Genomic DNA, 24,287 nt, shown 5'->3' on the forward strand with positions numbered 1-24,287 from the left:
TTATGCTCCGGCAGCGCAGCGGTAGCAGGAGGCCGCATTAGCTAAAGTGGTGCTTCAGGTTAAGAACGGTTTCAGGTTAAGAATGGACCTCCGGAACAAATTAAGTACTTAACCTGAGGTACTGCTGTATTCACTCAGTCTATTCACTATTCTATTTTCTATAAGCCAATACACATCTTCCAAGGACCATTTGTGTGTCAGCTGTACACCAGTATCTAACGCGCGTTATTTTATCATGTCTCAATGCCCCAGGAACTGCTTTCGTAAGGAACTAAACCGACAGTGTGGAATTATGATACGCTGATACTTTTGTGAAATTTCCCATTTTTAAAATACATGCCAATATAAACTCATTACAGGGTGAATAAAAACCAGTAACAAAATATTCCATCTGTCTCCTGCAGAACCAAGCAGACTGCAAGAGTAGGGAAGCCTCCTAATCATTAGGCTGCTGGAGAAGGAATGAAGCTCTTAATACCTCCTCTGCTAAACTAGTAACTTGTGGGTTTATTTGCAAGGCTGTGCTTGGCACAGTAATTAATTTCAGAATGCTAGGGAATGCCTAATCCCAGGAATGGGACTTGGTTGTTGTTAATCAGTGTTGAGGGAAAGGCTTTTAGCACATTTTTATAGAAATCACATGTCTACTGGGCTGAGCCCTGACATTAAACACAGGTTCTAATTCATTACATGTAGAAATTTGGGCTGCAATACTAATCCCACTTATCTGGGAGTATGCCCCAATGAATGTAGTAGGATTATATGTGAATAGACATGGTTAGGATTGAATTATTATTAAAAATGAATACTGTCCAATCAACTGTGGCATCATCAGTCTTAAATTACTGTAACAGCTTAAACACGATAGTAACCTTGAACTTATTTCATAAGTATTGAAAAATGGTATGAAAAAACTGGCACTGTTAAACGTTAATGAGCAAATATACCACTAGGTAAAGAGACCCCTGACCGTTAGGTCCAGTCGCGGATGACTCTGGGGTTGCGGCGCTCATCTTTCTTTACTGGCCGAGGTAGCCGGCATACAGCTCGGATCCGGGTCATGTGGCTAGCATGACTAAGCTGCTTCTGGCAAAACCAGAGCAGCGCACAGAAACGCCGTTTACCTTCCCGCCGGAGCGGTACCTATTTATCTACTTGCACTTTGTGCTTTCGAACTGCTAGGTTGACAGGAGCAGGGACCGAGCAACGGGAGCTCACCCCGCCGCAGGGATTTGAACCACTAACCTTCTGATCGGCAAGCCCTAGGCTCTGTGGTTTAACCCACAGCGCCACCTGCGTCCCTAATATACCACTAGTAATGTCTTATCAGTGAATAGTGGTGCAAATTTAAGAAGGAGAAAAAACACTTCCACCCAGCCCTCCATCTGCAAGCAAATGATATCAATGTTTCAAAGATTTAACCAATCTGCCCTTCCCTTCCCAAAAGAAAAATAATTATTTCAACATTCTAATGACAGCTAATTTATTAAAAAAATAGTTATATCACCCTTCCAGCTCCTTAAGACAGAAAATCTCACAAGAATTTCCCCTACCCTTCTGTTATGTAGTGTTGACAGAACATTACCATAAATAAGATTCTAGCAGTCTGCTCTGTTAACAGACAGAACCCTGTGGAAGGTGATAGCTATCTAATTTCAAGGCCTCTTCCCACACATAAGATAAACAATTCCAACTCTTCAAACTGCACTGCATTTAATTACATACCAAGTGGAATGGAGAACTTTAATTTCTTATTGATATTGAATTCAACTGCACCCCTTTTGCTTTCAATAGGGTCTGAAATAGGATAGCAAAACATTTCCATCTTGGATGTAGTCCAGTACTCTTTCATCCAAGCTTGGAATCAATGTTTAAATTCTGAGCTAGGGATTTAGTAAAAATAAGTGCACGATGTAATGCTTACAAAACCTGGCAGCTTGTTGTCAGGCTCTGAAGACATGCTCATGACTTCAGGACAAGTTCTGCAATGGAGAGTCTAAATACCATTGCTCTGTCTCTGGAATAAAAAATGGAACCGAAAATGAGATACAGATTTAGTGTGCAGACTAGAGTTCCCAGATCTCTGCTATTCCTTCCTGTTCTACTACCTAGACCTGGTGATATGGCAGATGAATACAACTTGGTCTGCACTCACAAGCAAGATGTATCTTAATAATTATTTTGTCTGCTGCTTATAAAGTATACAAAAGCTATAGTCCTACGCACACTGAAGTCCTTAGTGCTGATATAGAACTGTAGCAGTATGTAGTGCCACTTCAAACATTAACAGAAAGGCTGCTGTTTGAGCACAACATTCACTCTGTATCATGGATAAAATATTCATACAAGAAAACATGCAGTAAACATTGTGCAAAGAGCTTGTTCAATGGTAGTTTCTGAGTAGTGTGCTTGCCAAATGCTTTCACATACCTTCTCGTCACACAATACAGTAGTCAAAGCAGAAATGCACACCAGCAGCTTGATCCTAGCGCTTCAAACTTGCGTTTCATTTATTTAATTCCAGATCAAACATCAGTCTCAGTACAGTGGTGCCCCGCAAGACGAACGCCTCGCAAGACGGAAAACCCGCTAGACGAAAGGGTTTTCCGTTTTGGAGGCGCTTCGCAAAACGAATTTCCCTATGGGCTTGCTTTGCAAGACGAAAATGTCTTGCAAGTTCCTGCGGGGTTTTTTCCCTTTCTTCCCCCTTTTCCTAAGCCCTAAGCCGCTTATCAGCTGATCCGCTGATAAGCCGCTTATCAGCTGATCCGCGAAAAGCCGCTAAACCGCTAATAGTGCTAATCCGCTAAGCTGTCAATGGGCTTGCTTCGCAAGACGAAAAAACCGCTATACGAAGAGCCTCACGGAACGGATTAATTTCGTCTTGCGAGGCACCACTGTAATTTAGGGAAAAAGTAATTATGATTTGAGAACACTTATATCAACATATATTGCTCTAGTTGAGATTCCTGCATTGCGGAGGGTTGGTCTAGATGACTATTGGGGTCCTTTCCAAATATATCAAATGTAAAATTCTACTTTGTGAGGATGCAGTTGGATTCAATCTGCACTGAAAAGATTACACAATAGCAGCAAACTGGCCTTCTACCAAAGTATTTCTGTCAAGAAGCACTTCCTCATACAGCAATCCAACAGGCCATTTCTAAACTGTTGATGTGAAATGAATGTGCATTAGGGCTTAAAATAACCTTGTGAATGCCACACTGGATGCAGAAATAGCACTAGCAATGATAAGAGCAAGAACATATCTGATAAACATGCTAACTGGCAACAATTCATGTTCTAAAATACACCTACAAAATTCCAGATGTACACGTTAATTAAAAAAATGTGATGACCTTGACAATGTCATATAACAACTCATTGGGTTTACGATCTCCTATCACATAAATATAATAATGGACTTTTGTTTTAAAACAGCTACTTACAAGAGAATATCTGTAGCACAATAATATAAAATATGTACATCAGAATAGCAAGAGCTTATGCTAGAATTCTAAAATTAAGATATGTATTCCAGCAAAAAAATGATAAATTTTAATTTTGCAAACTAGAAATTTGTACTTATAGTTTGCTTAAGTAAGACACTAAGGTTCATGCAACATGCCTATTATATACTACACAGTAACAATTTCACACTTAAATATATTGGGTTGTATTTAACATAGCACTCAGGGGATAATTCTGTCAGTGTGAGAATGTTTTCTTCTCCAAATCAACAATAGAATTTGTTGACTAATGTAGCAAGCTACTGGGTCTTTATGTCCAAAATGGAGAGCTCTGGTTTAACAACTAGGATGAAACCATGAAGGAAGATTCTAGCCCATTTTCCTGGTTTGTTAAGCAATATATATCAAGCTAGCATACCTCAGTTTGCACATAACAGGAAACTTTCACTTAATACAATCCAGGATATTCATGCTGAAGTCAGGACACAATGGGAGAGGGGCAAAGGAGGAGAGCTTGGCCACAACACTTATTCCTGGCTTCACAAACTATGTTTTATGAAGAAAGGCATGATAACATTAACTAGTTCATTCTCAGTAAAGTGCAGTTGGGATTCCAGTAAACTGTACCCAAGAACGTACATTAATGTGTGTACCTAGAATCCTTCCTATGGAACATTGTCTAAGAGGCTCTGTATGTCAACCATGAGAACCTGAATGCAAAACTGCAAATTGCAGACGGAATCAAGATTTCTAATCTATCAGTCACAATCTCAGCCAGTTGGCTGCAAATCAAGCAGTGCTGTTACAAACCCTTTGACAACCAGATCAGGGTTACAGAACAGGTGGCACCCCAGATGCTGTTAAGATTCCAACACCATCATTCCCAGCCCAGCAGGGTCCATCAAGCAAGTTCAAAGGTTCTACTTCCCTGCAGTGGATTATGCTTCCCCACCTATGTGCAGTGCCAGAATATGCTTACTTATTAGGGTAAAACCAGTCAAAGCATAGGTTGATGATCACTAAATGGAAGATCATCAAGTAAAAAGGAACAATGTACAACAATGTACAGCGGTACCTCGGGATGCGAACAGGATCCGTTCTGGAGTCCCGTTCGCATCTTGAAGTAAACGTAACATGCAACTGTGCGTCTGCGCGGGTCGCGTTTCGCCATTTTCGCGCACGCGCGTGACGTCATGCGCGAGTGGCAAAACCCAGAAGTAACGCGCTCTGTTACTTCCGGGTCATTGCGGAGCACAACCCAAAAATACTTATCCTGAAGCTTATTTATCCCGAGGTATGACTGTAGTCTCTTTAAATTATTTACAGTGCATTCTTATGTATGTGAGTGCCAGTGATTTCAGTAGGGTTTAGGTTGCAATCCAACCCCACCATAGCTGTCAACATTTCCTTTTTTTTAAGGGAAATTCCCTTATTCCAAATAGGATTCCTCGCAAGAAAAGGGAAAAGTTGACAGCTATGAACCCCACCCCCCACTCCCTGACAGTGGGGCTTTGCAGAGGAGCAGAGAAACCATGGCATCTGCAGCCTGGTCATTCACAACAGCTACTGCAGAAGGAAGCCCGTATAATTGGGCTTGATTCCTTAGCCAGCTCTGGTTTGGACCCAATGCTGATGCAAGTGAGACTGTTTTGAGATCCAGTGGATCTGAGATTGGCTCACCCTGCCTCTGGAATGCCCCATTTAAATGTTTTATGCTGGTCCTCACCAGCAGGCCAACTGCCTGCCCATTTGGTAGGTGGTGGGAGAAGATTGGCACCTACAGAGTGACATAAGTTTGTTTGTTTTTAATTGCTCTGCTATTCCCTAATAAGCACGCATACGACTGCATCCAAAATTCAAACAGGAAGGAACAGAGCCAAAGGTTCTGGACTCCAGGGTATTTGTGATCAGATCAGCTTTTTCATTACAAAATTTTAAAAATGTTTCTTCTATAATTACAAATATACAGCAGGGCATTACTTGGAACAGGATAGCAGAATACATGAAAATACATTCATTAAAAGAAAGTGTTTAAATTAATTTTTGACAATGCCTATGAGAGCTACTGAATTTATTCAGATCAAATGCTATAAAAGATTTACAGGGTCATCCAGCAAATAAATAAGACTTGTTGATACCTTTCACAGAGTACTTCTGCTCTAACTCATGGAGATCAGGCAGTATGTGAATACAATTGATGCAACAGTAAGTGAAGAAATCTAACACCACCACTTTGCCACAAAGGTCTTTGTACAGAGACAGTGATTCTTCTGTATTCAGCCATTGTAAATCTGAAATCAGAGGGCAAATAACTCCATTACTTTCAAGAAGCAAAAGTGCAAGAAACTATTCAAATTCAAAAATAGCAGATAAGTACTGCTACATTCAAATTAAAAAAAAACTTTTCATACATACATCTACTTAATATTTCTAAATCTGTACTTTTTCAGGACTCCCAAGATAACCAACCTAACATAAAACTGGAAAACTACCTTATTTCATATTCAGGCATGCTAACTTTCAAAAACAAACAGCCACACGTCCAAAAGTATTTTTCATTTTGTTAAAGAATCTTTTTGACAACAAAATAATATTATTCAATTTTGATGTTGACATATGAGATATATAACCATACACTAACTTGAAGTGGAGCTAATTCTTAAGCATCCACTTTCATAACTGGCAATTTGAACTCATAAGGAAAAGTAGTTGGCAGTTACTATTCTTTGCAAGGTGAAATAATAGTGGTCGGTTGAATTTTTTTTACCCATCTTTCTTGTGGAATACTTCTCTATATATATACAATTAAGCACAGTTAGTTGGCATTATTACCTTCTGTTGAAATAACGGGTAATCTGAAGTAGTTTGAACCAACAAATTAGTGGGATGTAATACCAGTGTCAAAGTCTGAAACAATGAAAACTACTTGCATCTGCTACTTATCCAACCACCACATTGTAGTGCCCGCCTAGCCCCACTTCAGTGAGTTCCACTGGTGGTAGCTTTCACCTGTCATGTGGGTGGATGCACTGGGGTGATCCTCACTGGTGGTGCTAACCCACCAGGAGAGGCAGGCAGGACTGTGTACAGGGACACTTCAACCAAACCAGTGACTGAGTTTGGGCTTTCAAATTTCAGTGGTCCTTTGCGACACAAAATCTCTCTCCCCCCCATCATTGTTGCAGCGTACCCTCTTGGCTCAGTCTCCAGTGTGGGTGAATTGGCTTCACTCCCCTAAATCCACCTTTGTCCAAACCCCCTCCTACACAGATGTGAAGGTTGGGATTGCACTGCCTCTTCTGAATAGACACATATAGAATTTCAACTGTGCATGGGGCAGAACTCTGCATGCAGCAAGGTAGTCATTGCTTTTTTATAGAATCATAGAATTGGAAGGGACCCTGAGGATCATGTAGTCCAACCCCCTGCAATGCAGCTGTCCCATACAGGTCTTATCAGCACCATGCTCTAACCAACTGAGCTATCTGGTCTCAGGCATTGGGCAGCCAAATATCCAATGATTCGGAGTAAGTACAAGTTAACAAATAACTTTGGAGTAAACATGAATGAAGTTGCTGTCTTGTTTCCCAAGATAGTGAACAAACACAACAACATAATTACTGCACCTGGATCTAAGCATCAGCTACTGATAGAGATTAGCGTTCCCACTTGTACCTTATGTATTCACTGAAAGGGTGGAGGAAATAGGAGTTGTCAATACTGATACTATTACAGTGGTACCTCGGGTTACATACGCTTCAGGTTACAGACTCCGCTAACCCTTAATCCTTGGATTAAGGACTTTGCTTCAGGATGAGAACAAAAATTGTGCTCCGGCAGCGCAGCGGTAGCAGGAGGCCCCATTAGCTAAAGTGGTGCTTCAGGTTAGAACAGTTTCAGGTTAAGAACGGGCCTCCGGAACGAATTAAATACTTAACCCGAGGTACCACTGTATTTTTAATCTGGAATGTGTTGCTTAACATTGCTTGCGACCAAAGAAAGAGTTTAAAGTGAATGTGTTGGGGGCCAGGACCATCCGTTTAATTCTGGATTATTTTTTAAAGATGTAAGAGAGACCCAGAATAATTTTGCAGTTGCAACTGTTTTCCACTTCTGCATGCAACTCTCTTTTCTATGTAGCTATTACCAATGCAGGTGCCTGTGTCCCCTTTCATTTCTGAAGAGAGGAGAAAAACTGGTGTATATACAGGGGGTTGGCGGCGGGGAGAAGAATGCAAAAGAGTTCTCTTAAGTTTCAAGATTGCAAAAACCCATTGCATTAAAAAACAAAATCCACTGCAAGCGTCGTTTGCAACATCTAGTTGCAAAGAAAGAAAGAGACGATGAGCGGAAAGGGACGACAGGAGGAACACCAATTCGCGCTGCGAGAGCTTGAGGATGCGCGGAAAGGCGGCTTCTCAGCGCTGGGCTTTTGGCGGAGGTCCTTCTCGTCCAATCCTCAAAGCTCACCTGCTCCGAACTCGGGGACTTTCAAATCCCGCTCCCAGGTGTCCACCTTCCGCAGGTGCTGATATACCAGGTTCTCCTTCTCCTGAGCCGTCGTCGCTTCCTCCAGCGCGCAGTCCAGCTGGCTCTGCGCGGGTAGAAGGCCGGCCAAGCCCCCGCCGGCCGCCATCTTGCCTCTCTAACTCCCTCCCGGAGAGAAAGAACTCTGAGAGGAGGACGCTGCCTGTTTACTGCTCTTCGCTTTCGCTTTCAGCACTTTCGACTGGTCAGTGGAGCAAATCGCCCTCACACGTCCTACCGTGGCGGGGGAAATAGGGACGTGGTAACAAAAAAATAAATCGGTATTTCGGACTAAGTGGTTTTTGTTTTCCCCTTTTGTATTTCCAAAAAAGCATCCCAAATCGCATATTCGACAAGAAATACACGATCATCATAACTCCAAGTCAGTCGATTCGGAAGAAAAAAAAAAAAAATGGATTACACTTGGTAAAAGGAACAATTTTTTATTTTTATTTTTTTAAAAAAAGGTTGAAGAAAATAAGAGGGTGGTGTTGTCCATTTCTTTAAAAGCAAGCAGAATGCCGGTGGTGGACATTGGCGAAAGCGCAGGGCGGTAAACGGCATGACTTTCCAGAAGCAAAGGTAGGCGGCGCGAGAGAGGCGGCAAAAGCTGACCAGGAAGGAAAGAATGGGAGGCTTGCCTTTGGCGCTGCTGTCAAACGTGTGAGTGAGGACGGAGGTGGGGGGCTGTTTGGTCGGTGTGAGAAGGCGAGGGACGGCAGTATCCTGCACTGTTTTCTGGTGCGCCAGGATTCATGGCTTACTAGGGAGTCCAAAAGCCAAGGGCGGCGCTTTCCACTGCTGCTGCTTTCCTTCTGACTGAGTAGATGTCTGGGGGTTTCTTCCCCCTCCCCTTTACGTTTAAAACAGGGGCACGTATGCAGTCGGGTTAATTTGCACAAGACTGTCCTGGGAAACAGAGTTGTGCTGAGTACACCCTCAAAGCACATTTTCCCCGCCTCAAAGAATTTTGGGTGTGGGTGCTGTAATTCACCTCTCGCCCAGTAATAATTTCCAACAGCCCTTAGCAAACTACAATGCCCATAATTCTTTTAGGCGTGTTAATGTGCACGCACTTTGATATGCTGACATCATGAGGTTCTTTTTGTTGGGCCAGGGCTTGAAGACAAACAGAATAAAACAACAGCAACAACCCTTGAATGGGGAAAGGAAGAAGAAAAATCATATCTTCTATTTAGGCTACTGTCTTCTTCAAGTCAGCCTTCAAAGCTGGTGCCCTGTCAAATTTTCAGTTGTGATGGACAGATACAGAATGAGATGGAATAAGTGCAGTGTTCTCTTTTCCATCTTTGGTGGTGGTGTATTGTGGTTAAAACAAGCCGCTGCCTGCAAAATGCTGTGACTAGAAGCTCACAATGAGGTTCAGGGGATGGGTTAGGGTGGTGCTGTGGTCTAAACCACAGAGCCTAGGGCTTGCCCACCAGAAGGTTGGCGGTTCGAATCACTGCGACAGGGTGGGCTCCCGTTGCTCAGTCCCAGCTCCTGCCAACCTAGCAATTCGAAAGCACGTTAAAGTGCAAGTAGATAAATAGGTACAGCTCCGGCGGGAAAGTAAACGGCGTTTCCATGTGCTGCTCTGGTTCGCCAGAAGCGGCTTAGTCATGCTGGCCCGGAAGCTGCCCACCGACAAATGCCGGCTCCCTCGGCCACTAAAGCAAGATGAGCACCGCAGCCCCAGAGTCGTCCGCAACTGGACTTAACGGTCAGGGTCCCTTTACCTTTACTTGTTTTCCAAAGGGATAGAAAGGAATAAATGTACAATTTTTTAAAAAAAATTAGTTTAATTGTTCTGTTTAACACAATGAGATTTGCAAACATGCAGCTGAAAATGTGGGGTTGTTCTGAAATTTACATGCTGATCCTAAACATGTTCATTTCGATGCAAGATTTGTTGTTCTCAACAGGATATGTATGCAGATAGTATGCTTCAAACTGCAGATAGATTGAAGTGTTGTACCTATTTTTTACTGAACAGGTTTTGAGTTTCTTGACAGTTAGCTGGGTTAAGGTTGCCACAGCAATTTTTATTCACAACTCAAAACGTATACTCAATAGCCAGAATAATCAGTCACAGCAGTAATAATTCTTAGTTTTGCAGTGCTAATTTAACATCTATAAAATCCCTGGTCTCAATTAAGATGGAATGAAATTGCCTGATAAATTCTAATCCAGCAATTTTGTGCTAAAGTTAACTCTAATTTTCAGTTATTGAACTTTAAATAGCCAAAAGACAGTTGGTTTTGCTGATTTAGACATAACATGGCCATTTCTCAGGATATGTCGTACTGTGAGGGACTAGACATAATTTTGCCTCTTCTTATTGTTCTTTATTTCAGAATCATAGAGGGAAACAAAGATGTCAATTGTACTGTTCCTGAGTACTCTAAGCAAACGTCCCATAAACTGAGATTATGACTTACCTCACAGATAGAAGAGAAAGACTTTCTACTATTCTTAAGTGCACTTTAGTTTCATGTTTAAATGTAATTTATTGAACTAAACCAAACTTGAGCTTTTTAAAATTGTGTTTGGTTATCTTTGTCCTATACAACAAGGAGATAAAATCCAGTGTAGTGGAAGAAAACAATACACATATTTTAAAATGCTACAATATTATTAAATCTAAAGAAGATATTTTGTATGTTGTTGAGCTGTCATGTCTGAAGTTAGCCTGTTGGAGGAAGACATTTGGGAGTACAAATCTATTAGGAAGCTAAAGTCAGTAGACCAGAATTCAGAAGCTATCTGTACAAATGTACATAAAGCAAATGGTGGAAAGTCACAAAGACATGGCAAGAGGAAAACATCAGAAGAAAAACAGACTTCGAAGATGACAAAGCAGGGACCAAGGCAAAGAAGTAGCCAAACACCTTTAAAACCAGATCTACATGTCTGTGTTCCTAATGATGACCCTGCTACACAGTCACATGAAGGCATCTCATTGACACCATCAAAGCGAAAGAAAAACTGCAAGAAGCAAACCCCTTCAAAAGCACGTCCAGTTTATGAAGGACATTGCCCAAGTTGCCAGATGCCATTTTCTTTGTTGTTGATCCAAACACCTCATTGGCATGTGACAGAATGTTTAGATGGCTCAAGAACTGCTGAAAAAGGTACAGCCATAGTTGGGGAGAAGGTGTCTTTCAAATATATTTGCTACTGTGTTTGTGTGTGTGCTTTTGCCTTTAACAGGAGTCCAAAATTTGGAAACTTCGCAGGTGAAGCCTTTTCTATCACTTACCTCCATGTGAGGGAAACATTTACTTAAATTCCTGCAGCAGGCTGTAGGATGGCATGTAAAAATAATAGTAGCCCTTTTTCAAAGTTGAAACAAACTTCCAAAAACTTATGTCAGGTTGAAAATTGAAATAACTGGGAAAGTTAGCATTATTTCATAATGTAAAAATGTTTATCTGATTTCAGAGAACAAAATCTTGCAGTTCTGAATTACAGGTTCTGGGCCAGTGGCAAGATATAGTCTTAAATACGTAATGCAAACAGAATTCAAAATGCTAGGTTTTTTGTCTTTCTGATAACATTCTACATCAACAAAACATGAACAAAAATGATACAACAAGAAAAATCTTTCCTTTCAAAGATTTCAAAGAATCAACAAAAAACCAGAAAACATTTCTTGACTTCCTATCCTCTCTTTCCATGGTTCCTTTTAACCCCTCTTTTCCTTGTGTTTTCTAAGTTCATCCCATCTTTCGCAACCATTTTATATACTTTATTTATTTCTTACTCTGCTGAAAATATTACCATCCTGCTAAGTAAATTGTTTGCTTATAATACTTTTCCATATATTCTATAAATAGTATCCAGTCCTCTTTATATCTTTCATCATTTTGGTTTCTTATTCTAGTGGTCATCCTTGTTAACGCCAGATATTCTAACAGTTTAATATGCCAGTCTTCTTTTGCTGGCACTTTTATCTGTTTTCCATTTTTGTGCTAATAATACATGGCCGACCATTGTAGCATATTAAAACAACTTTATTTCTTTATTGTAAACTGCTGTTGTTATTAACCCCAGCAATAGTGCTTCTGGGTTTTTAGCAAAAGATTTTAAAAACATTTTAAAAAGTTCAATATAAATCATTTCCCAATAATTTTTAATTATGCTACACAACCACCACATGTTGTTTTACACTTCCAAAAGTTGCCCTTTATTGATTTTTACATTTTTTCTAATTGGTCGTTGTTTTCGATACCACCTTCATAAAGTTCTCTCTTAACATATAACATGCCGTAAATCTTATATTTGCTTTCCACAGTTGTTCCCATAGTATAAAATAAATATTGGGTCCAACTTAAATGTTGTCTAACTTAAATGTTGCCTGAAATGCTAGGTTTTACATATACAATTTTACAAAGCTAAAGTGCCAGCCTGTGCCTTGTGTTATCTTTTGAGGTCCTTATCTTAAGGGCATTAATGTTACTTGTTTCTGCCTAAGGAAGCAGATCACAACGTTACATGTTGTTATTTTGTTTTCAGATAGTTGAAAAGTTTTCAGTCAAGACATTGCATGCTGTTCTAATAACAGTCATTTAGATGTGAGACAATTCATTTCCAAGGAACTTTGTTTCTGTGTAAGAAGGGAAGAATATATTGCCTTTATTCAGAATAGGCAGGACTTGCTTGTATACCTTCATGCATGCTGAAATTAAATTAAAATTAAAGGCTCTCTTCTTTCAAGTGGTGCTGTCATATGACATCAGGCATTACAGTGAACTAACATCTATCATACATGTACTAAATTTGAGACTATAGCACTAATGTACAGAAGGTTGACAATTGTCATATTTTTTGTGTGTTTTTTTAAGTAAACCTTTCGAGAACCATGTTGTTCTGTAAGTATACAGTTGTACACAAAACACATTTTGTCTTCTTCCACTCCCAACATGTTTTTGTTTCTTTTCTTAGAGTGCCCTGATGGTCTTCTGTGTACTTCAACTATTCCTTCTCATTACAAACGTTATAGCCACACCCTTCTTGCTGCAAGCAGAGCAGGGGAATATGTTGCTGAATTTTCCTCATCTAACATAGAAAATGATTTATTTAGTCTTGGTACTGCTTCATCCATCAACTGCAGTGCCTTCAGTGATGGGGTGTTGCAGGATCTGAAAGACTTCCAGAGTGTGGGAAAACCTCCAAGACCGTGCTTTCTGTTGCCAAAAGCTACAAACGTTACAGAAAATGTTAAAGGATCTGAACACAGTACACAGCGTACAGATGAAGTAAAGCTGGCCGAGTGCTGTGGTTCTCTTTATCAAGAAACTGAAAGTGGTGAAGATCTGGACAGTGGCTCTTACCAACGAAGTACGGTAATCTCAGAAGCTGACCTAAGTGACTGTGATATTTCCTACTCTCCACTTAACACAGATGGGGAAGACACTATAGAGACAGATGACGAGGAGAACATAGAGGTAGAACGTTTTAGAAAAAGGCTATTTGATTTTGGGAGCCTAGAAGACAAAAGTGGAAGGATTGGAAGTTTTAATAAGCCACTAACTGCTTCACAACTAAGTGACCAGGAACACAACATAGAGCATAATTTTACAGTAAGCAGTGAATCCTACAAAACATTAAATGCATTCCAAAGTCTGGATGGTGTTTGTAAGACCCTCTCTCAAAGTAGCATGCTTAGCAAAGTTTGCAGTTCAGCAAGTATATTGGATCAGTTGAAACATCCCACAGAAGCACCCATTCCCCCTGTTGAATATAAAAAAACTCTGGAGAAACCTGAGGAGCTAAAATTGAGTGCTTCAGCTTTTGATGCAGGTGAATGTGGGTGGGGCAACTCTGATTACTCTAACTGGGCCTCTACAGAGTCTGCTAAGGGCACATTGCTTTCAGAATTTAGAGAAGAAGGTACTAAGTCTCCTCTACCTGGCCTAAGAGATACTGTGGAAGAACCCAGTAGTAGCTTAGTTACTGAAGGTAAAAGTGTTACTGGCATATGTAGAAGCAGGTTGGCTCATAACAATTCATATTCAGTATCAGAGAAAGTGGGAAGGCTTTGTAATAACATAGCTATGCCTGTTTTCCCAAGTACAGTCTCTAAAACACTGCCATATGTTTCTGCCGCTAATGCTGAAGTCAAAACCACTCCTGCCAAGGAACTAAAACAAATGGATATTGGTGTTTTCTTTGGGTTGCAACCGAAAGCCAAAATGGAGAGTAACCAAAAGAAAAATCTCTGTGAAAGTACACAGATTTTGAGTCCACCGGCTGCTGCAGGAAAGCGGCCCGGATCTCGAAAGAGGAAAGCCGAAGGATCAGTGGGAGAGTCTGATACAATCAGAGAAAGTTCAAGCAAAAATGTCATCTCTGCAGATCCAACATCTGGTGGACAGAAAAGGTGGACAAAGAGGTTTAGGGAGTCCTGTCCTGCTGAAGAGGGAACAAGAAAAAAACAGTGTCCTTTCTATAAGAAGATACCAGGTAGCAGGCTCTATTTTGTTTTAGAACTGTAATTCTCCTTCCATTGTGTTGCTGCTGTGTCTTCTCCTTAAGTATAAAACATCTTTTCATCTTTTGTGCTATGTGAAATTCCTCTTTGAAGCACTTCTTCGTCTCTTTTTAAAGACCGCGGTTCTGCTCTTAAGGTGGAAGATGGGAGGGAGCCTTTAACAATCACCAAAATATAAGTAAAAGAGTGAGCATTGCTGTGAGTTCCCATTAAAAACCTTATTTTGTGGAAAAGTGTGAAACTATACAATAGTAATAAGAGTTACTTTATTTTCTTGAAGAATAGGACTAAATACTCTTAATTTTTTAAAAAGAGTATTTAGGAAAATAAGTGCTATTAGAATTTAATTATGTTTCTAAATCTGAAGCTCACTAAATTCTGTAACATTGTCTCATATATTATTTAAAACTTTCTATGAAATTGACCATTTCATATGAAATTTCTTTCTCTTCTACTACACATTTGATAAATTGTTCGTGGAGCCTCATCCTGTGCATATTTCTTTGGAAACAAGCCTTACTGATTTCATGGGGCTTAAAGGTAAAGGTAAAGGTACCCCTGCCCGTACGGGCCAGTCTTGACAGACTCTGGGGTTGTGCGCCCATCTCACTTAAGAGGCCGGGGGCCAGCGCTGTCCGGAGACACTTCCGGGTCACATGGCCAGGGTGACATCGCTGCCCTGGCCAGAGCCAGAGCCAGAGCCAGAGCCAGAGCCAGAGCCAGAGCCGCACACGGAAACGCCGTTTACCTTCCCGCTGGTAAGCGGTCCCTATTTATCTACTTGCACCCGGAGGTGCTTTCAAACTGCTAGGTTGGCAGGCGCTGGGACCGAGCAGCGGGAGCGCACCCCGCAGCAGGGATTCGAACCGCCGACCTTTCGATCGGCAAGTCCTAGGCGCTGAGGCTTTAACCCACAGCGCCACCTTACTCCCAAGTAATTATGCATAGAATTGCAGCCTCAAAGCTCTTACAAGCATGTATAGTTTTACTCAGAAGTAAGTCCCATGGTATTCCCAGATAAGTGTGCACAGGATCGCAGCCATTGTATGTTGAATTATACTAACCCACAAAGGAATGTAGCAACTCACTTTTTCAAGGTTGCTTATTTGAAATGCTTCACTGGCTGCATTTCATGTTGAACAATGTTAAATTTCCTGGGTATTGCACCCAGAACTGGAAACTATTCTATGCATCCCTTGAGTTTTCTTAGTCCTTGCTCTTTTAGGTTGCAGTCTCCTGAATTTCCAACCAATATTTCTGATGTTCACCACCTCTGTGGCTCTTGAGCCCTATGCACAGGCAATCTAGGATTCTGTGCTAAAATAATTAACTAGGTTAAATTATTCTAACTGTGTGTATTTGCATATTTAATTGTTTAAAAGTTTTCATTTGGAAGTTTGTGGTGTTTTGCGATGACTGGCCAAGAAAGAGAGGGTCTTTGATCAAAAGTGTAAAAAGTTAATAAATACACAAGATGTGTTGAGAGACCTGGTACAGATTATATTTGCTCTGGCAGTTAACCTCTTTGTCTTGTGTCACTTAAACCCTTCCCTTTATTTTCATTTTAAATTGCTAGTGGTAGTTGTTGACCTTGGCAATTCCAGTGTACATTAGCTAATTGGCTGTTCTTGTATTAATTTGTTACAGGTACAGGTTTTGTAGTAGATGCATTCCAGTATGGAGAAATTGAAGGATGCAAGGCTTATTTTCTTACACACTTCCATTCTGATCATTATGGTGGCCTAACTAAAAAGTTTACATTCCCAATATATTGCAATAAGGTAGGTTTGGGCTCAAGGGTGATGTGCACAATAAGATTTATGCCATCTATGCAAATGTTACTGATGCACAGCCAGTACATTTAATTTTAATGCTGACTTGAATAAATCTGTCATTTACTTCTGGGATTTATCTTTTTTGGGTTAGCACAAATGGTGGTCAGGAGCTGCTAGAATAGCTAACCTGACCTTCACTTAGTTTTTTTAAGTCATCCTTGCCACTACTGTCCTTTTTGCAGAACTGTAAGTTGTAATATTGAAGAGAACAGAGCACATGCCAAAATCACAATGTTCAAGAGTCTCTAGTACAGAGGAGACAATAATCAATACCAGTGCTCCAAGCCTGTAAGATACATGTTTGGAAAGAGCTTATCTGTTATTTATTATTGAAAAGGGGGCGCGGTTGAGCTATTTACAGGAGAAGAATCTCTTTCTCCATTGTGAATTATAAAACTGGTGATAGATGACCTATATCAATAAGTTTGTCTCCACCAATTCCCTCGCCTCAGGTCACTGATGTGTATCATGCTCTGTTTCTTTAAAGTTACATACTAGACATTTTACAATTCTAGCTTGCACACACATCAGTTTTCCTATTCTGTAATATATAAAGAAGAAAATAGGGAAAGAGACAGACAGACAGAAACAGAGAAGGGAAGGAAAGAACAAGAACAAAAAACCCATGGGGTAGTGGGGTGAGTAGTTTAACTGGAAGAGAGTTCTAAAGAAATATTCTGCCAGATAGTCTGACATTTATTTTTCTGTATTTTCATGTAAATATTTGTTCGTAAATGGTGATATTTTGGAAATCAGTCACAGTTACTGTAGCAAGCCTTGTTATTTAGTGGACTTCAGAAGCCTTGAGCTCCTCTTCCTCTGTGTCATCTAAAGTAGTAGAATGTTCATTTGGGTGGGGTGGGGGTTTTTTTGCATCAGCTACAAACAAAATCTTGATTAATTGATAAAACAGAAACATAGTGATGTTAAACACTTTCTGTTGTTCAGATAACTGGAAATCTGGTGAAGAGCAAACTTCGAGTGCAAGAACAGTACATCCATGTCCTGCCAATGAATAGCGAATGTATAATAAATGGCATCAAAGTGGTGTTGCTCGATGCTAATCAGTAGGTATCTTTGACAGAAGCAAGGTCAATACCAAAGGAGTTAAAATGATGGACTTAAGTAGAGACCTGCTTTCAAAAACTGTAGTTCATGTTTAAAACTATGTGGATCCCAAATAAAAAATGGAATGTCTTTTTCTTCTTGCCCCTTCTCTTCTCTGGCAGTTGTCCTGGTGCTGCAATGATCCTATTCCTATTTCCGAATGGGGCTAATATGTTACACACAGGAGACTTCAGGGCAGATCCTTCTATGGAGCGCTGCCCTTTTCTTGTCGGTCAGAAAGTTCACACTGTCTACTTAGATACAACGTAAGTTGCATTTCAGTGATATGCTCTTATCCTTGCTGTGTAAAAAAACCAAAAACGAAAAAACACCACAACCTGCTTAGCCTAGACTACCTTGAGCCAGTTTGGACGATTACACACTAGTTTATTAAACTGAGATATGAACAATTGTTACTTACATAGTTCTTTGCCTCGTCTATTCACTCTGAAAAGTGTAGCAGTTGGAAGCACCATAGCAGACGTCATTGTTGAGAATCCACCTTTGAACCTGGATTTTGAGAGGATAGTTTCCTAGAAACAAGTATAGAACCTTTAGCCAAAACCTACAGACTTGACTTTGGCCAGTGAAAAGTAACAGTCTTGGAAAAGCCCAGTGGTGTAACTTCTCCCATATACATTGTGATATAGAGGAAATCATAACAATGTAGTTTATGGTGAGAGCTTTAAAAGGAGACATTTTATCTCCTGCATCAGGTGCAGGTGCTTCTACCACTATTAAGAGCCCTTGGCAATTGGCACCTAGCCTGAAAGAAGTACAGCATTTGCACAAGCTTCCAAGTCTCCTTTTTTGGGTCAGGAACTTTTTCACAGATGCACCCTTCCCACTGCTCTCTCCCCTTCTCCCAGCAGTGCAGTATAACCACTCTACTGTGCAGTATATGCTGGAGAGCTGGGGACCAGGTTCTAACAACTCAGGCAAATCATAGAATGTTAGAGATTATCTGCTCCAACCCCATATAACTTGATGTGGGTTTTACAAGATAGGATCCAACTAAGGCATCCCTAATAGGTGAATACCTCTAGCAAAGAAGAACCCACTATATTCCGAGGCATTCTATTCCACTGTTAAATGGCCCTTACAGTGTGGAAGATCCTTCTACTATTTAGCTGAAATCTAATGTACTAAGTTGTCTTTTGCACTGATGGTGAATTACATATCCTAGGAACTGCTGTCTGTCTCAGCACACCATTGTAACTTCCAATATGTTGCTTCTGCAAAGTTGGTGATTGTTATATCTCTGTAGCGCTTGATCTTTCATTGCTATATCTGGTGTAGGCCAACTGACAAAGCAATGTGATTTTTTAAAATATGTCTTCTCTTTGCTTTTCTTAGATACTGTAGTCCTGAATACACTTTCCCTTCCCAGCAAGAAGTGATTCAGTTTGCTGTCAATGTGGCCTTTGAGACAGTGACTTTAAACCCACGGACTTTGGTTGTTTGTGGCACATATTCTGTTGGAAAAGAAAAGGTCTTTCTAGGTATGTGAGTGAACATTCCACAAGAATTGCAAAGATTCTTTTTAAGAGTTAATATTTTCTTAGGGAAGAACATTCAATAGAATCTATTCTGAAACTTCTACTAATAACATGGTTGTGTTTTTTTTAAGCATTACAGCATTTCTGTAAAAGTACTTAAATTTGGAGCACAATAGGCCTCTTGGCATGGTGCACAGAGAAGAAATAGTCTATGACATGAACCGTTTGCTGATGGCTGCCCCTTTTAGTAATGCTGCAATTTTAAAACACTCTAGCTGTATTAATAGTCCTGTAAATGTAATGCATTTTTTAAACTTTTAACCTCAGCTTCTTGGTATGTGCATTAACTTTTCAAATGCAATGTAATTTATTTCCATGCCAAATTGGAAACAGTTGAAGCGTGCATGTCAACGCTTCCTGAAATCCACCCACCACCCACTTGTAACTAAGCAAATCTTTCAACCGCTTCAAACCTTTCATGGCCTATGCTTAAATCACTACCCTTCTAAATTGTACAGACCTATTAGCTGAATGTTTTTAATCAGACAACAGATACTGCTTTTGATGGTTCTTTTTGAAAGGAATTAGTGGGTGCCACTGGGTTACTCACAATGCGGGCCACCACAAAAGGGTTGTCCTTCTCCTTTAAAACAACACGTACAGGCTGCCAGCTTCTAAATGAAATATTCCTTCATTTCCTTGAATAAGAACCTTTTATCACTGTAGCTATTACTTCTCCTAGGTAAACCACAACAGTACATTAATATAAAGACTCAAGCATGTAAAAATCAGACTTGGTCAATGTTTATAAAAAATGCACTTCTTTAAAGCAGGATGGCAGACAGTGAGAGAAGCTGGTAGGCATGTTTTTCTAACTTAGGCCAATTCCCTGTGAGTCTTTATCGTAAACACTATTGAATGACCTGGTGTCTTCCAGCTTTTAATCTGCCACAAGCCAAAGGCAGAAGTGACTCGGTTAAAAAAAACAACATTGGGCATGCCTCTGTGATGGTAATTGAGCATTAAACTGATTTTTTTAAACACTGAAATTTTATTTTCCATGCCCACTTCTGTTTCCATCATGTCCTAATCCTTCCTCCATTTTCTGTAGCTATTGCTGAAGTTCTAGGTTCAAGAGTGAGCATGTCCCAAGACAAATACAAAACATTGCAGTGCCTGGAATCAGCAACAATCAATTCCCTCATCACCCTGGACTGGAATAACACTTTGCTTCACCTTTTACCCATGATGCAAATTAATTTTAAGGTAAGTATTAAAACTGTTACTTGTACTCATCTGGCTAAGCTTAAATTGGTGGGGAGAGGCAGAATTTGGTCATCTTGTTCCTAACATCATATATAAAATTAAGGAACAAACCACCTCTCGGTACCTCTCAATCTAAGAGTTTATTTTCAGTGCCAGAACTGAACAGTGCCAGTCCTTTCACACATATACCCAATCCTGGTTTTCTCCCAAGTTTTCTTCATTTTAGCAGCCTAATTTTTTTGATGGGGTGTGTGTGAAATTGTTAAACATTTGAGAGTCCAGCTGTTCAGCACCACAGACACCTGTGCAGTTGCTTTAAAGTTATTTCTAGTGTCTGTGCTTTTATTTCATTACTAAAGCGTATACATATTTCATTTTCCATTTTGTTCTTTATATAGACATTTCTGACTTAATAACTTATATTCAAATTGTGTTTGATTTGGTCTGTGTCACTGCTAGTCTTTGCTTTCTATTTTATGTATTTGTAGAATCTAATTTCCCTTTACTTTCTTGCCTGCATTTATTTGTTGATGTTTCTTTTCCTGCTTCTGATTTCATACAATATTCTGAATACTAATCTTTCCAGGCATTTTCAAATGGATGCTCTTTGTACAATGACTGAACATACTTGAAACAGATCTCAACATAAAAAGCACTGATTATCTTTTAAATCCACAATAAGTTTATTATGCTTTCCATGGACGAAAACAAAGTCTATGCTAAAAAATTTCATCATTTTCACTTTTTAGTGTTTGACTAGCATAAAGTCTCCATTGAGAATCCTTAGTCTATGTCAGATATATTTATTTTTTACCAATCTGACAAGTGGAAATTTCAAATTTTGTTGCTACATATTATGTAAATTAAGTGAATGTTTTTGAAGCTTCTTAAAACATTTTTTCTACTACTAATTGGCATTCGCTGTTGACAGAATGGACACTGAAAGTCTATAAAATGCCACAGCTTACATTCTTATCTAATTTGATTATTTGACAAGATTCTGAGAACTCTTGCCATCATTTACAGTCTGTTTTGCTTTGATCAGAAGACTATCAAATTTTTTTGCAATGAATGTTTTAAATCCTTAATAACCAACTGTTCTTTTCTATCAACAGAATTTGAAGAATCACCTGAACAAATTCTCTGATAATTTTGATCAAATTTTGGCTTTTAAACCCACTGGGTGGACTTATTCAGACGGGTGTGGCTCTTTGAGTGATATTAAACCTCAGACTAAAGGAAATATCACTATATATGGTAACATAATTTCAAATGTTTTAATGTTTATTTCTTTTCTGATAGCCTTTTCACATGCTGTATTATTTCTTCTTGTGGGTAATGGATGTACCTTAACAGAAATGAAAGGATTTATTAATGAACATTATACTTCATTGTTAACTATAGTTGGTCCTGCTCCTATGGACTTGTAGACAGCAAACTGTGGATACAGCTTGTTGTTACCAACTTTGGGAAAGTTGTTACCCTCCAGGTATTGCTGGACTACAACTCCCATCAACCTTGACCATTGGACATTGGAAATGTTTATTGGCGCTGAACATCTAGAAGCCCTGGACTGGTGCCTGGACTTGGTGATGGACTGCATGAGGCCAATAAACTGAGCCTGAATGCTGGCAAGATGAAGGCCCTGTGGGTGGGTGATTCTTGAGTCCAGATGAATGGTCAGTCTGTTCTGGATGGGGCAGTATTCCCCCTGAAAGAGCAGGTTTGCTCCTGGATCCATCTTTGTTACTAAAGACCCAGGTGACCTCAGTGGGCTAGGAGTACCTTCTACCAGCTTTGGCAGGTAATATACCTACACACATTTCAAATCCAGGGTAGTCATGTGCTGGTAACCTCCAGACAAGATTGCTGCAGTGTGCTTTCTGTGGGACTGCTCTTGAGGTTGGTCCAGAAGCTGCAGGTGATGCAAAATGTAGCAGCTCAACTGCTCATTGAGGGAGGATTTCACCATCAGACTACCTCTATGTTGAAAGAATTGCATTGGCTACCAGTTACTTACTGGGATAAGTTCAAGGTGCTGCTTTTGGTCTATAAAGCCTGATATACAGCTTGGGATCAGGATACTTGAAAGGTTGTATCATCCCTTATACACCCAATTGATCACTGCACTCTGCAGGTAAAGTTCTCCTGCATATACTATCTTATCAGGAGGTCTTTTCTGCAGAGTGTAGACTTCGGGGCCTTTCATGACATCTACCTTTTGGAATTCCCTCCCATTGAATCTTAAGACAGGCACTGTCTCTGCTGACTTTTTGGCAGCTCCTGAAGACCTCCCTCTTTCAACAAGCCTTTTAAGTCGAGATCTTTCTCAGTCTGCATCTGTACTGGAATTGTTTTTAAGATGTTTAAAAAATGTTTTTATAGTTTCATAACTTGCTCGCCGCCCTGGGCTCCTTTGGGACAAAGGGCGGGATATAAACTTAATTATTAAATAAACAAATGATATTTTATACAAGTCCATTGTGCTAAACCCATTGACTAAATTTATTCTGTGCTGTTTCATTTGCAGGAATACCTTACAGTGAGCACAGCAGCTTCCTTGAAATGAAACGCTTCATCCAGTGGTTGAAACCTCAGAAAATTATCCCTACTGTAAATGTGGGAAACTGGAAAGCCAGAAATGAAATGGAGAAGCATTTCAGAGCCTGGAAGATGGAGGCTGCAGGATGGAACTAGGAAGAAGAGTGGGATTTGCAGCTATATGCCTTACATTCCCTTTCTGTTATTTTTCTATCCTTTTCTTTGGCTCTGACCTTTGCAGAAGCAATAATATAGCGATCCTTCATTTGCTAATTATAAAGATACTGTTTGTTATCTGTAGCTGTAACTGGTAGAAACTTTGTCATAGGAGGTATGCCCTGAAAAGCACTTTAAAGAAATGCAAAATGTTAAGCACCTCTATTACAAATCCAGGCTCCTTAGATGGCATAAACAAATCCCTCCTGATAGGTAAGAAAGTGATGGCTACTGATAAATCCCTGTCATACTGAAGTATCTATTTGGGTCCCAAGGGGACAAACAATTATGCAAATATTTTACTGGGGAATTTCATTCACCACATGTTAAGTGACAAGCATTCAGATTTAAGGTTTTTGTTTCTAAGACAGTTGGCAGCCTTGCCAGTCTTAAATTGTTTAAGCTTGGGGCGGGGGGCTTTCCTGAAATTTTCATGACCAAGAGTCTTCCGAACAACGATTTTTATATGATGAATTTGGGGTCATGCCCCCCCCCCCGAGACAGTCAAAAATATGTTATATGGATCCAAGTTGTCCTGCAAGATGGTAGTATGAATCTGCATAGCAATTAGCATCTCAGAGCTAGGAGTCTTAACACTAATTTTGTAACTTATTTGCAGAGTTTAAATCATTATTGCACGCTCCGCACAGGTACGGAGTAGAACAACTAATGTCAAGGAAAATGTATGAATGAGAATATTTTACACATTTTTATAAAAGAAATACCTTTTTAATAAACGACCTAAATATATTTATGCTTCATTTATATTTTGCCTGGAGGTTTTGAAATAACTAATATAATGCATTGAAGGTTCCCATGGCGTTGGAGCAACTTCTGTCTCATACTTTCCATTGAAGAGATGCTTCAGTTCTGTTTATATTCTGATCTTACAATTTTATCTGCATTAAGAACATAAGGAGAGCCTTGTGGGATTGAATCAAGGGTCCCTCAATCCAGGAGCAGGGAGCCAGAAGTTTCTAGATTACAACTCCCATCATCCCTGACCATTGGCCATGCAGACTGAAGCCAACAGATGTTGGAACCCAACAACATCTGGAAGGGCCGCGATTCCCCATCCCTGTTATAGCCCATTTAGTTATTGTGACTAATAGCAGGTTACCTAATCCCCTTTTAAACCAGTAGCCATCACCATATTTTGTTACACCAGATCCCATAAATTATTTATAAGTTGTGTGAGTAAGAATTTGCCTTTTGATCTTTACGTTTGCCCTTTTATCTTCTGCACCATTGCGCAAGTAGAAGTCCTTACACAGGGCTTCCTTTGGTGACTCCTGCCCTCTGTTGGCTACCTCCAGTTCTCTGGTATGGA

At 39.9% G+C, this 24,287-nt stretch overlaps 2 protein-coding genes across 3 annotated transcripts in view; one reads left to right on the forward strand and one right to left on the reverse strand.

The window, feature by feature from the left end:
• Window positions 1-8,139, reverse strand: part of NHLRC2 (NHL repeat containing 2) — a 33,845-nt gene extending 25,706 nt beyond the window's left edge. Inside the window, exons 1-2 of one of the 2 annotated variants that reach the window (XM_079975970.1) lie at window positions 7,941-8,139; window positions 5,609-5,761 (exon numbers count right to left, since the gene is read on the reverse strand). In XM_079975970.1, coding sequence (XP_079832096.1) covers window positions 5,609-5,761; window positions 7,941-8,106 — 319 coding nt within the window. In that variant the 5' untranslated portion in view covers window positions 8,107-8,139. Of the gene's footprint in view, window positions 1-5,608; window positions 5,762-7,617; window positions 7,915-7,940 lie in introns of those variants that run through there. The other variant, XM_079975971.1, reaches the window with a different exon arrangement.
• A 435-nt stretch (window positions 8,140-8,574) lies between these two features.
• On the forward strand, window positions 8,575-23,716 carry DCLRE1A (DNA cross-link repair 1A). The gene is made up of 10 exons (XM_079975967.1): window positions 8,575-8,658; window positions 10,355-11,131; window positions 12,945-14,465; window positions 16,141-16,274; window positions 17,277-17,395; window positions 17,558-17,701; window positions 18,792-18,937; window positions 20,046-20,200; window positions 21,316-21,457; window positions 22,731-23,716. Exons 2-10 carry the CDS (start codon window positions 10,675-10,677, stop codon window positions 22,895-22,897), a joined length of 2,985 nt encoding a protein of 994 aa, XP_079832093.1. The 5' UTR covers window positions 8,575-8,658; window positions 10,355-10,674; the 3' UTR covers window positions 22,898-23,716.
• The last annotated feature ends 571 nt before the right edge of the window (window positions 23,717-24,287 follow it).

Source organism: Podarcis cretensis (genome assembly GCF_951804945.1).
Source record: "Podarcis cretensis genome assembly, chromosome: 5".
NCBI lineage: Eukaryota > Metazoa > Chordata > Lepidosauria > Squamata > Lacertidae > Podarcis > Podarcis cretensis.